The sequence below is a fragment of the Sturnira hondurensis genome, unplaced genomic scaffold, assembly GCF_014824575.4.
Source record: "Sturnira hondurensis isolate 20B ecotype Veracruz unplaced genomic scaffold, ASM1482457v3 Scaffold0007865, whole genome shotgun sequence".
NCBI classification, from domain to species: Eukaryota; Metazoa; Chordata; class Mammalia; order Chiroptera; family Phyllostomidae; genus Sturnira; species Sturnira hondurensis.
Window position 1 is genome coordinate 2,503,105 of NW_028080496.1, and position 14,175 is coordinate 2,517,279.

Genomic DNA, 14,175 nt, shown 5'->3' on the forward strand with positions numbered 1-14,175 from the left:
GACCAGTCTCTCTTCTTACTCATCAGGCAATTCGAGGACTATTTTTGGTTGTTCAGCTCACAGCGAGCTGCCTGAATGAAAATGTTTCAGCCCTAAAAATAAATGTTTTGAAATCCCAATTTAATAGAGAAGCGAATTATGGGAATGGGGGTGAAGCCATTTCCCCAAATCAGCTTAAGTCCTCATTCATCAGTCTTGAAATTAATCAGATAATAACCCTTTCTGGTTTTCCAGTCTGTATTGTTTGGAGCTGAAAGTATGTATTTTCCCGTCACGTTTCCGGGTCCTTGAGGCCGTGGGATGAAAGATATCGCAGATTATTCCAATACAGCTGTATTTACTTTTGTAAAAAGCCTTGAGAGCCCTGGTTGGTGAAGCTCAGTGGATGGAGCGCGGGCCTGCGAACCAGAGGATCGCAGTTCGATTCCCAGTCAGAGCAAATGCCTGTGTTGCAGGCCAGTTCCCAGCAGGGGACTCACGAGAGGCAACCATACATTGATATTTCTCTCCCTCTCCCCTTCCCCTCTAAAGATAAATAAATAAAATCTTTAGAAAAAAGAAAAAAGCCTTGAGAAGCAGAGCTGTCCTCAGCCAGGCCGTGTTAAGGGATGGCCCCCACTGCAGGCTCAGCCTGTCCCCTGAGGTCATGGCTGGCACACGGAAACCCCTGGAGCCTCCAGAGCAAACAGCATCTGGGGGGCACCCGACTCCACATTGCTTGGTGTTAAGAATGTCTGCACCAAAAACATAAGATCAAAGAGAACCACGGATGTTTTGCGGCACTGTGGGGGAAACCCTGGTGCCACCCTCGGGGTGGGGGTGGGGCCTGTCGCTGTCTCCTGGACTCTCAAACCTGGTTTCCTTCAGAGGTGCCAGTGACAGTGGGGCCATCCTCAGTCACCTGTCTGTGGAACCCGGGGTCCCTGGGCCCCACGGTCCGTGGCAGGAACTCGTCCAGAGGGTGCGGGACGTTCTGTGAGGTTCTCGGCGGGGCCCACCGTTGGCCCAGGCACTTCGGAGCCTCTGCCTGCGAGGCCCAGTCCAGGAAGGAAGGGGGCAGTGGCAGGGCCCGGCCAGGAGTGGGCAGGAGGAGTCTTCACTCTGCAGTCTCATTCTAAGCTCTTCCTTCTCCAAGAATTCTGTTCTTTTCTAAAGCAATCCTTTAAGAAAATGGCCTGGCGAGGTGGCGGGTTTGCACCACCGACAGAGGCCAGCCCCTCCTGGCATCCGTCTGCCCAGCCGGCCCATGCTGGGTGGGAGAGGGGGTGGCGGGGGCACGGACCTCCCGTGCCATCCCAGTCACCCGCCGGCCCCTGCCCGGCAGTGCCGCCAATGTGAAGAAATGGGAGATCGAGCTGCAGGCCCTGCGGGAGAGCAACGCCCGGCTGACGGTGGCGCTGCAGGAGTCGGCCACCAGCGTGGAGCAGTGGAAGAGGCAGTTCTCCATCTGCCGCGACGAGAACGACCGGCTGCGGCACAAGGTGGGCTGCGGGGCACCGCAGGCGGGGGAGGGGCGGGAGGGGTGGCAGGGGTGGCCAGGCCCCTTCTCCCCACCCCCACTTTGCCTTCATCCCCACCGGCAGGCGGAGGAAGGCTTGCCGCTCCCTGCTTTGGTCCTCCCTCCATCTCAGTAACTGATTTATTACTTTTGTTGAACCAACTTTGCTCATTCCTGTTGCAAAGGAGAGAGAAGTGGGAGACGTCGGCATTGCCCCCTGCAGACAGCACCCTCTGCTGCCCTCTGTGGGTGGCCATTTCTGGGCATTTTCTGGGGTCCAGTGATCTGAGGTGGAGGAAGGGAGTCCGGGGGGTGAGTGAAGAAAACGGATTCCGGAAATGGTGAGCAATGTTTGCTCAGAAACCCTTTCACACGAGTCTCTGTTCTGAAGGTAGAAAAGGAATCCGGCTCTTGGAGCGGGAGGTGGGCGGGTGCTGGCCACCATGCTGTGCCCGCTGCTCTCCTCTCTCGACGCAGGAGCGTTTCGGCTGGAGTTCCCCACAGCCTTCCCTGCAGTCATGCACGGCCCTTGTGGGTGGGCTGAGTCGATGAGGTGATTTGGGGAGGCCTGAGACTCCCGAGGTCCCTGTGCTGACCGTGTGTTAACGGTCAGCATGTTTACCCCACAGGCGGTGAACGGGGCCTGGTTGGTAAAGGTGGGATTTCAGGGGCACACGCCACATCGATGTCGGTATCACTCCCAGCCCCCACCCTGTGACGGCCCACCTGACTGGGCGGAGCCACCGGAGGCCGAGGCTCTGTTTCGCCACCCTGCGTGGTGCAGATGGCACCGAAAGCTGCCTCGTGTCACTTTTCCTTTCAGTGCCCGAGTGCTGACAGCAAAGGGCACGCGGCCAAGTGCTGACTCTGTGGTTCCCTCCGGGGCCAGCTGGTCTGCCCACCAGAGGGGCCGATTGCCCCTTCTTTTCCCCAGCAGAGCTGCCAGGCACCTGAGGACGAGAGCCAAAGAGCAGGGCCAGGGGGTGGAGGAAGTGCCCCCAAAGGGCATTCCCTCCCCTGAGGGGAAGCCCTGGGCGCCTGTTTCCGGAGCTGAGGCATCGCCAGCAGCTCCTTGCCGGGGTTCACGTCCCGAGGACCGGTCTAGGTCCCCTCTGGCAAGTGGCCTCACTGCCCTCACCCATGCAGTCACCCCGAGAACTGCTGTCGCTGTGGGGACCCCACCAACATGCCACACACAGGCTCCACTCCTACTGACTTTGCACACACACTGGTCCCCCGAAACACTTGCCGTCAGATGGCAGGGCCAGGGGTCTCAGCCTTGGCCTTTCTTCTGAGTGTTCAGGCTGGGGAGGGAGAGAAGACACACTCTGCTGACGCAGCTGGCACCTCTGCCACCCCCCAGGAAGAGGCCTGCGGGCCAGGCTCCAGTGCCTCGGCAGGGAAAGGTCATCTCGGTTTGAAATGTCATCCTGTCCCGTGTGGTGGCCACTGTCCCACAGTGCTCTGTTGCCGACCCTGTTGGCTCAGACCCTTGAAACAGAATGATTTAGGGTGTGATTAAAATGATGTGAAATCATTCTGGGGAGAAGCAGACAGAGTCCCAGGACATCTGTCCTGTGGCCACGAGAGAAGCCGGAGGCCCAGAGCATCTGAAGGCCAGGTTTTGTGACCGGCTTGGCTCTGCTGGAAGGGAGTGAGGCGTCTCCTGCTGGAAGGGCCAGCAGCCCCTGGGACAGCCACATGAAGACACACACGTGGGCTAGTCTATGGTCTATTTTTAAAGAAAGCATAAGCAGAGCCGTGGCGATCTTTTGCTCATTGACAAAAGAACCTGGCACCCCTGCTTACTGTGTGATGTTTACTCAAGATCAACGAGCTGGAGGATCAGAGCAGCGAGATAAACAGAGAGAAGGAGAAGAACACCCAGCTGAAGATACGCATCGAGGAGCTGCAGTCGGAGCTCCGAGAAAAGGAGACGGTGAGTGACCGAGTTCCGGCGGTGCCCCTCGGTGTCCTCTGGGGCTGTGGGGCGACCCCTGCCTGGGGACACAGCAGGTGGCCGCAGGCGTGTGGCTGGGCCTGGCAGCTGCCTGGGCATCAGCACAGAGATGGAGCCGAGAGTCACATCAGGCGCAAATGCTCCTGAGTCAGCGGCCTCCTCACTGTGCGCATTGTGTGGTCAGACACTCAGGTCTAGGAGGCAGTTGAACATCGCTCCAAACACCTGGAGACTTCTTTTAAGTGATCCATCCTCAGAAGTTGAATTCTGCTGTCAAATTAAGGCAGCAAGAGCCAGCAATCATCCAGTCATTTATTTTTTGGCGAGCTGAGGCGAGCAGGTGTCCAAGCCTCGCTCAGCCCCAGCTCCCCCTTTACAGAGCAGGGACCACAGGAGCAGCCGTCCCTCACGGTGGCGTGCAGGCTTCGTGCAGCGCACTCGGCGCTCAGCGTGCCTGGTGCGTGTTCGGTGTTGAGGTCAGCACCGTTGTTAGTGGTGCACACAGTACAGGGTCCAGAAGCTGCTTCCAGTCCTGGGGGCACCAGCTGGAGGACTCTCAGGAATACATCTTACCTGACCTGTTCTTACATTCTTCTCCGAATTCCTGTCTCCTGTAGGAGCTGACAGATCTCCGAAAGCAAAGTGAAATCATACCTCAGCTCATGTCCGAGTGCGAATACGTCTCCGAGAAGTTAGAGGTAGGAGCGGGGAGCCCGAACGGGAAGGTGTTTGCTGTGCTGTTCTTCCTCCGAGGCCTCTGCCCTCGTACGCAGCAGCGGCTACAGGCCAGATGCCACCTCCGCCCGCTGGCGAAGGCTCGGCGGCCGCATTGGTCTTTGGTTTTTCCACTCATACGGAGGCGCCCTGTGCCTTCAGCATAGGGCAGGTGACTGTTTCCAGTCCACAGAGGCCTCTACAGAGCCCCAGGGGCGGTCAGGTGTGGGGGCAGAAGGAAGGGCTGAGGGCCTGATAGCAGGGTGCTGTTTGACCTTGCCACTCCCCAGCCAGTGACCTTGCACGTGACCTGGGGGCAGACCCCCCCAAAAAACTGGCCTCAGATTCTGACCCAGAAAAGGAGGGTTTTTATCTCCTCCTTTACCTCCCGGCTCCCTGCCCTTCAGGAGCCCTTCCTCCAGGCACACAACCCCAGGGTCAGCAGCTGGTCAGGGTTATCAGGATGGAACTGGGCGGGCCTCTGCTGACCGTGCTGGGACTGGGGCGGAAGACGCCTTGCACTGGGATTTCAGGTTTTCTCTGCTGGGCCCTTGTGAGAAGGTCAGTTAGCACTGGGCTCCCAGGCAGGCCTCCGAGTTCTGTGTTCTGCGGACGAATGCTGTCTGTCAGGCCAGATGTTGGCCACCGTGCACTGCGTTTTGTTGGCACTTCTGCCAGGGAACAGACAGGAAAGAAGGGCAGGCTGAAATGCCACGTCTGGGGAGGCCGCCCCACAGGCCTCAGCGGACGGTGCCCTTCACTGCTCTCCAGGCTCTCCTCCCTTCTGTGTCGCTTCAGGCAGCGGAGAGAGACAACCAAAACCTGGAGGACAAAGTGCGGGCGCTGAAGTCGGACATCGAGGAGAGTAAGTACCGACAGCGCCACCTGAAGGTGGAGTTGAAGAGCTTCCTGGAGGTGCTGGACGGGAAGATCGACGACCTGCACGACTTCCGAAGAGGCCTCTCCAAGCTGGGCACCGACAACTAGGGCGCAGGGGGCGCTGGGCGTGGCGGGCCTGGGCCCCGCGGGCGTCCCGGGTGTGTGTGGGAGCCGCTGGAGCAAGGGCGCCCTCGTGCCCGCGCCGGTCCCGTGAGCGCAGGCGCAGTTGGTCGTGTTTCTCGCTCGTCTCCAGGACAGAAATCTCGCGCTTCTCTGGCCTTTCCAGATTGTGTGGACGCAGGCAGATGCCGACTCAGGAACCCAGAACTTGGTCTACCTTAAACGTTCGCGCAGTCAGGGCAGGGATGTTTCTATCTTTCCTAAGGGCGTTGCAACCCTACAAACCGAAATTAGTTTTCTAAGACAAATGTGAATGTCCTTTACGCCTCCTATTGAGTAACATTTGGAGGATTGGAATGTGCACCGGGCGCCCCTGTGGGCTGTGGGGATAGAATACTCCTTCCCAGTGAGCGTCCTGACGCGGTAAAGCAGCCCCTCGGCGGACGCATCCGGAGAAAGAAGATGCGTTTCCAGTGGGTGCGGCTCCTGGCCCAGGGTCCGCCTGCACCCCCTCCACCCCTCTGGTCCCCCCACCGCAGTTTGTAAGGTTGCGACAGTGGGCCTTTTCTTGGTTTTAACGTCTGAGCAGACAGCTGTGCTGTGGGAACAGCACGCAGTGAGGATGCCTAGCACAGTGCCTGGCGCAAAGTAGGTGCTTAATAAATATTTGTTCAATTAAACATATGAACAGAATTTAGTGTTTCAATCAAACCCCAGCAGAGTCCCTGTTCAACAGGCCGCATGTTGGTGTTCTGGGTCGTTAGGAGACGTGAATGGACTTGTGTGGTCAAACCCGTGGTTTGGCTCGGTGGCCCTGTGGCAGGGAGGGTGGGAGGGGAGACAGCAGGAGCTGGTCTGACCCCCCCCCACACACACACACACACACCGGNCCCCCCCCCCCCCCCCCACACACACACACACACCGGGGTGGTGACACTGGGATCGCCCTTACTCTCCAGTCCTGGGAAGCTGTAGCCGGGGGATTCCAGGACCACAGGTTGTTCCTGGTACAGGGGCTGCCGCAGGCTGGGGCCCAGGGCGGGATCCACTGTTGGCTTTGGACAGTTGAGAGAAGTCACACCAGCTCATGAGGGAGCATCGGCTCAGGGAGCAAGGCTTGGCCTTGGCCACGGAGGAGTTCTGCCCAGGGCTGCCTCCGTCGCTCCCGGTTCCTGCTGAGGAAGGGACGGGAGCCGCACGCCTCGCCCCTCACCGAGTGTCTCTGTGGGCGTTGGGCGCCATCTTTCTCTGGGGCGGACTGCCCAGGCCTGGCACAGTGGTTGGCACCTCTGGCCATAGGCCTTCCCTACACGCCCTCAGGAGAGGGGGGCCTTGAGCCTCCTTGCCCTCTTTGAGAACCTCTCCTTCTACAAGGAAGTTCTCGCACGCGCGGGCAGAACAACTTCCTGCTGAATTTGGATGAAGGATAAACAGCCTAGGGGAGGGCCGGGTACCCACAGACGTGACCTGGGCCCCAAGGGGAAGTTACGTGTCCCGCTGCTCTGCTTCCTGTAGCGGACACCCTCTGAGCAGGGGGGTCTCCCTCTGAGCACTGAGGCTCTTTAGGGGAGACCCTGCAGATGGAGTGCATGGCCCTCCTGCTGGTGCCCAGGAGGCACAGTGTGGTCAGCCCTGGTGGTTGAGGTGCGGCTGCTGGCCCTGCCCTTCCCCCCAGAGCTCCGGTGGCTCTCGGGGCAGTTGGGGGCAGCGCCCTGCTGGCTGGGCCAGGAGACTAGAGAGCTGGGCTGGCCCTGCGCTGCGCCAGCATCCCGGCAGTGGGATAAAAGGGCTTTTTCTCAGGCCAGGCCAGCCCACCTGCCAGCAGACTGGGCACACGGCTGTCCAGGAGCCCAAAACCTCAGCGTGGGTCCCCTGACGCCCCCCACCCCGTCAGGTGGCTTGTTCATCCGGAAGGAGCCAATTCAACTGACAAGAGCTTGCTCGGGCGGCAGATGCATGGGAAGGTGGAGTGGTGAGAGCCACTGTGCCCCCCAGCAGTGACTGTAGAAAACACGGGAAGTGACAGAGCTGTTGCCAAGGGGCTGCTGCATCCCGTCCCTGTGTATGTATCCCTGACCCCTGAGGCATTTGGTGAGCGCAGTGTAGGTAGTAGGTGGGGAGCTTGGGTCCCCTGCAATGCAGCTCACTGGCTCTGACTGTGACGTGGCCCTGGGTCTGGGAGCTCCTCCGACAGGGCAGGGCAGTGGGTTCCGCACCGCACGGCCTCACAAAGCACCGGACTTGGCGTTCCTCAGCTTTTCTCCAGCGGCCTTGATGTTTCTTCGTTGACTTTCCGTTGAAGAGACTAACCGGGACGGTCAGTGGAGAGCCGGACCCTGTCTGACAGCCCCTGGCTCGGTGAGGGTGGGTCCAGTGTGACGAAGAAGAGCCGAGGAACGCGTCCAGGTTTCCCCCTGAGCCAGCTGCCCGTGCCCTCGTTTACTAGGACAGCCCTTTCCAGTCTCAGCACTGATGTCCTTTGCTTGTCACTGTCTCAGGCCGGGTGCAGGCAGGAGAGGAACCTTTTACTCACGCGCCCCCTGCTGTGCTGTGTGGCTGGGAGGTATGGGACCAGGGCTGTGTTTTCATTAGCAAGTGACATCTCCTGACTCCGACGCCTTCGAGACTGGCTGTCTGACCCCGGGTTAGCTGGCTTTCTGTCCCCGCGAAAGCTGGGGCCCAAAAGTGGCAGAGTAAAACCTGCAGCCCTTTATTCATAAGGGTCCTTAAAAGTGACTTCTGTTCCAGTGAAGACGAGTATACTAGTATATTCTGTTCCTCGTCAAGTCGAGGCTGGAACAGAATATACTAGTATGCTGCCCCGAAGCATCACCATCAGCCTCTTTGCAGTAAAAGGAATCCTTTCCAGAGAAAAGTCTGCTCTTCTCTAAAGCCACCCCCTGGGACCTCACACCCAGTGGGCACCCCCACCGCCCCTGTGTGGCAGGTTCACTCTCAGAAGGAGTGCAGCCGTGATGTGACCTAGAACAGGCCCTCGGAAGGGGCTTGGCTTTGAGAGGGAGCTAGCCACCGCTGTTGACTAACCACCGAAAGCAGGTTGTTTGTGCCATCTGTCCTTCTACACGTTGATTCTTTGGTCTACGTGAAATGTCACTGAATTTTGAATCATGGATGGCTTAAACTGGAAGCTTGCAAATTAATGTCCATATTTATTTTTAAGTGGCATGCAAAAGGTGTAAAAGGTGTGAAAGGATTGTAATTCCTGATTCCGTGGTTTCCCCCAAAGAAAGGGCATATATCCTGGTGACTCTGGGCGTGACAGCCTGCAGAGGGAATCCTGTGTAGAAATGTACGTTGCTTACCCATCCTTTCCATACACCTGTCTCAAGAATACGGGTTCCTCCTTAAAGGTCCAGCCAGGCGAGGTGACTTTGGCAAGAGCTGGACATCTGGATGAAATGGTCTAGTAAATGTAGGAGTGTGTGTGTGTGTGTGTGTGTGTGTGTGTGTGTGTGTGTGTGTGTGTGTTGGGGAGGAAGTAGCAGGACAAGTAGAAGAAATGATATTTTTAATTAAAAAATATATATAGCTGAGATCCGTCTTTAATAGCCCTGGCGGTGGTGTTATTTGTTGTGGAACCCGCTGACGAGAAGAGCCCGTGGGTCTTTCGTTTCGAGGGGAATCGTACAGTGCCCTCCCCTCTTTGACGACGGGGAGCCCCGGGAAGCTCGGTCCCCTGGGCCACCCAGGCCTGTGCGCCTGAGCAACCCCGTGCAGCCCGGACCGTGGGGAGTCTCGGCAGATGGTCGACGGGCCCGACGTTTGCAGCTGTGGCGACTGTGTTCCCGGCTGAATGTAAAGTGCTGACCAAACAAGTTGTTGTGGCCGTGTCTTATGGCGGGGCGGGCACTGAGGCATCCCTGGCATCGGAGGTAGGGGGTTAATGACTAGGATGAGGTGGACAGTGGACTTCCCCAAGAGTACCAGGTTGTTGGTTTTTTTTTCCTTTTTAAATGACTTTTTAAAAAATATATTTATTTATTTATTTATCTTTAGAGGGGAAGGAGAGAGGGAGAGAAACATCAATGGATGGTTGCCTTTCGTGCGTCCCCTGCTGGGAGGTGGCCTGCAGGGAACCGGCCTGCAACCCAGGCATGTGCCCTGACTGGGAATCGAACCGTGATCCTCTGGTTCGCAGGCCCACGCTCAATCCACTGAGCTACACCAGCCAGGGCTTAAATGACTTTTTGGTACAAAAATCATACATACTTTTTTTTTAAAGAAACTACAGGTCAGTGAAAAAAAATCACCATTTTACACCAAACGATTATAACCACTGGTAACACTTTGCCATCTATCTTTTCTGACTTTTTTTCTGTGCCTGTGTATCTGTGTTATTACTTCCCTCATGAAATAGTCACACATACTGTTTTATAACTTGCTTTTTTTTCCTTTCTAGCACTATATCGTGAATATGTTCCTATGTCAGTAAATATTCCATCACTTTTTTTAAAGATTTTATTTATTTATCTTTAGAGGGGAAGGGAAGGAGAGGAGAGAAATATCAAATGTGTGGTTGCCTCTCATGCGTCCCCTGCTGGGAACTGGCCCGCAACCCAGGCACGTGCCCTGACTGGGAATCGAACCGTGATCGTGTGGTTCGCAGGCCCGCACTCAATCCACTGAGCTATACCGGCCAGGGCAATATTTCATCACTTTTAACACCTCTGTAGGCTGTTCCTCGGGTATTTAGGTCATTTCTAGTTTTTCACCATTGGAGTCAAGGATATAATGACGCCCTTTCTTCTAGCATCTTTGTGAACTTTTCAGAATCTTTACTTGGGAAATTTTTCCACCATCGGCCTTGCCTCAAAGGCGTGGTGGGGGGTACAAGTGTCCTCCTCCATGAGGGGGGCCTTCCCTTCCTGTGCACACAGGCGACTCCACCCACCCCACCCCCCCAGCCCCTGAGAGTCACTCGGGGTCTCAGGCTAAGGAAACATGAGCAGAGTGACACGTGGAACCTGCAGGCCGTGACTGCGACAGGCCCACATGCAGCTCTCCAGTCCCTGCGCCCTCCTCAGATGCGGGTGTCCCCGGGGCAGAGCTCCTGTAAGCCTGGGTGCCTGGGGGAGTCTGTGGAGCAGCCCCCTCACCCCCCACAGCCCCCCCCCACCTGCCCACCGGCAGGGACGTGTGGTGTGAAGACAGAATACCCTTAACTGCCATTCCAGGGGGACTTTGTCCCCGCAGCGTAACATAGCCTGTCCTGACTAACAGCATGGAGACGTGCACATTCTCATGACTTTTAATATCTAATATTGCCTCAAATTGCCTTCCAGAAAGATGATACCAAATTATACCCCCACCAGCAGTGCGCGAGAATGTCTTGCTCCCTCTTGAACACTGGCGTTGCCATGGGGCTGGGGGCTAGTTTTCACATGCATTTTGTAATTCAGATGAGACCCTCACTAGCAAATGGAGGGTATTGTTGTACCATTTACCCATTCACTTCCTCTGGCCAGTTTTGTTCTGAGGTGTTTAACTATCTCATTGATTTCTATGAGGTTTTTTTTTTTCCCCTCCATGAATATTGTAAAAATAAGTTGTGTGTATGGCTTTAGAAATGTGTTCACACATTGAAAAACACTTTAGTCAAGTCTTTTTCCTTTATGGTGTTTACCTTTGCTGTCATGCTTACAAAGATCTTCCTGATTCTACTTCCCAAATTGTTCACCGGGATTTCATTCTTGCATTTTTATTTCTTTTTGAAGCAACTAAATCTGTGATTCATCTGAAATTTATTTTCTGAATTACCCCAACGTCGGTTCCCCCCGCCCCCCCGGAATTCTAGTCTTTCTCCACTGACGTGAAATCCCATTTTCACTCGATACTGGTTTCTGTGTAGCCTTACATGTGCCTCTATCGTGGTCTGCTGTGCGCATTCAGACCATGTGTCCCAGTTAACTACAGTTTTCCAAAACTTTCCTTCAGTTTTTGTATGTTAATATTTCTGAAGGAAATTTTTTTTAAGATTTTATTTTTGTTTTTATTTAGAGAGAGAGGAAGGGAAGGAGAGAAACATCAGTGTGCGGTTGCCTCTCGTGTTCCCCCAAGTGGGGACTTGGCCTGCAACCCAGACATATGCCCTGATTGGGAATCGAACCAGCGACACTTTGGTTCGCAGCTTGCGCTCAATCCACTGAGCTACGCCAGCCAGGGCTGGAAATTTAGTATTTTTTAAATTCTAAGTTCTAAACATCACTTTATGATGTTTAGAATTAGAAATAGGATTGTTTAAACTTTATTGGTTACTATAGAGAAAATTAACATCTTTATAATTTTTAACATTTTATTTCAGTAGATGTGTAAAGTATTATATTCTTCAATGTATATTTTCTAGTGTAAGTAATTTTTAAAAATTAAAAAAAAACTTTCTCAGCCCTGGCTGGTGTAGCTCAGTGGATTGAGCGCGGGCCTGCGAACCAGAGGATCGCGGTTCGATTCCCAGTCAGGGCACGTGCCTGGGTTGCAGGCCGGTTCCCTGCGGGCCACCTCCCAGCAGGGGACGCACGAAAGGCAACCATCCATTGATGTTTCTCTCCCTCTCTCCTTCCCCTCTAAAGATAAATAAATAAATTAAATCTTTAAAAAAAATAGACCATGATCTTAATTTTTTAAAAAAATTTTTTTTCTCCTCACCCAAGGATATTTTTTCACTGCTTTTAGAGAGTGGAAGGGAGAGAGAGAGAGAAACATGAGCGTGAGGGAGGAGCACCCATAGGCTGCCCTCCTGCACACCCAGACCGGGGATTGAACCCACAACCCAGGCACGTACCCTGACTGGGAATCAAACCTGCAACCTTTGGTCACAGGACAGCACGCCAACCAACCAAGCCACCCCAGCCAGGGCAGGCATAGGTAATGTGTGCAGTTGTGGTTCCTGTGTTGTAAATGAGCTCTGTACGTACTGATTATTTGTATAAGGGCACACTGCTATTCTTCTTTTAAATGAGAAGGAAATGCCATTGTTTTCCTGACGTAAAATATTTTTAACAAGTTGCATAGATGCAAGCATTATGAAAAAGCATAATGCAGACATTGGAAGTCCCTCAAGGCTGAAAATCCCTCTGCCCCAAGGTAAACAATCAAGAAATGGATGCGTAGTCCTCACATTTTTTCCTAAAACACGTTGTATCGTGTGACCGTGTGCTACCCCACTCCCGCCACGTGCGTGCTTGCCTTGGCAATGACCTTGGGCCTCCTCTGTGTCGGCACGTGATCGATCTACCTCATTCTTCGTAACTCTGCACAGAGGGCAGCGTGTGGTGGTTCACCAGTTTGTTTAACTTGGAAACTGCTTATATGTTTATTGTGTAACTAGCCAATTACTGAATTCCCTTTTGTGCTATTAGTTCCATTGTTATTGTTTATCCTTTTGCCTTTGGTGGGGGACAGGATAGATCAATAGTTCTGGCTAGTGAGGATAATTTCACTTCCACAGTTTTAATAATCTTATTTCACTCAGCTCCTTGACCAGCACGCTTAGAACATGGAATAGCACATATATAATTGTGCTGGTATTGTACATTCTTCTCTGTACGTATTTTCTTTTATTTAGCGAGATTATCTCCAGTGTTTGTCCGAAAGTATAAATTAGGCTCTTAATGTAGATATTCTTAATATTTAAATTTCTATGTTAAGGCTTTATTCCTCTCTTTCTAGTATGCTGACAGTGTTATCAGTAATGATGTTTTATTAATGCCTTTTTTTCCACATTTGTCAAGACCATCAAGTGATTTTTCTTTATCGTGAGTTATGCTGAATCATTTCAGTGATAAACAAAGTCATTTCATTTCAGTAGATTTGCTAGTGGTAAGCCCTCTCTAATTTAGTTGTGGAACACTGTCTACTTAATGTGCGTCTCCACTCAGTGTTAATAGTGGTTATTCGTGATGGGTTGGTTAGGGCAGATTTTTGCATTCTTATCTGTATTTTATGATTTTCCTACAAGGTTCTTATATTGCTTGTATAATAGAGGTAAGAGCTTTACAGTTCTGAATTTGGTTTGCCCATATTCTTTTGGAATTTTTCATATCTTAATAGATATACCTATAGCTGTTTCTGTCCTTTGGTTTATGGGAACATCTTTTAAAAAACAACAGCTTGGGAAACTCTCTTTTTTCTATGCCCTGGAATAGTTGAAATAATATTTAGGATTTTTGCTCCTTGAAGTTTTTACAAGATATTTAAAATTGTCCAAGTCTAGTGCCTTTTTAGGAAATAACCTTTGACAGTTTTCTCAGTGTTTCCCGTGTTCATTGGTCCCTCCACACTTTCTTCCTGTCCCGTTCATTTGGGCCGTTTAAATTTTCCAGACAACGATTCCGTCAGGATTTCCAGACTCGCTCGCACGAAATTGCTCTATTTCCTATTCTCATTTCTCATGTTGGGTGTCCCGCCTTCCTTCCTTCTGATGAGTTTTTCCGGAATCAGTCTGCTTTCCTAGAAATTGTAAGGCTACAACTTTTCTTCTGAATATCTCTTTACACATACCCCTTACATGTTTAGGTGTGGTACGGCAAATAATTTCAGATTTGACTTTATTTTTTACTGAGGAGTTATTTGAAATCATACTTTTTCATCTCCCGACAGTTTGATATTTGTGGTGGTGGTGGTGGTTGGTATTTGCTACCAATTTCTGCCTTTACTGCCCTGTTGTCAGAGGGTACGGCCTGTACAGTTTCTGCACTTTGGAGTTTTATTTATGTTGCCTTAGGACCAAACACAATGTTAATTTTAATAAGTATTCCCAGGAAATTGCAAAAGAAGATATATTCTCTGAAGGGAACACAATTCAATCTATACATATTTATTTGATCTTATTAATTATACTATTATGGGCCTTTGATATTTTTGCTCACTTGAGTCAGTAAAAACTAAAGAAAGTATGTTAATCCCCCACTACTATTGTCTTTCTATTTCTCTTGTGTTTGTACAGTTTTTGCTTTGTATGTTTCAATATGATGTTATTTGGCAAATT

At 52.4% G+C, this 14,175-nt stretch overlaps 1 protein-coding gene across 4 annotated transcripts in view; it reads left to right on the forward strand.

Annotated features, from left to right (window-relative positions):
* The window catches only part of HOMER2 (homer scaffold protein 2), a 69,194-nt gene extending 63,187 nt beyond the window's left edge, over positions 1-6,007 (forward strand). For 3 of the 4 annotated variants that reach the window (XM_037053525.1, XM_037053524.1, XM_037053523.1), the window contains 4 exons: positions 1,325-1,481; positions 3,327-3,437; positions 4,076-4,156; positions 4,971-6,007. In XM_037053525.1, the coding sequence (XP_036909420.1) occupies positions 1,325-1,481; positions 3,327-3,437; positions 4,076-4,156; positions 4,971-5,159 (538 nt within the window). In that variant the 3' untranslated portion in view covers positions 5,160-6,007. The remainder of the gene's footprint in view (positions 1-1,324; positions 1,482-3,326; positions 3,438-4,075; positions 4,157-4,970) is intronic. The other variant, XM_037053522.1, reaches the window with a different exon arrangement.
* The last annotated feature ends 8,168 nt before the right edge of the window (positions 6,008-14,175 follow it).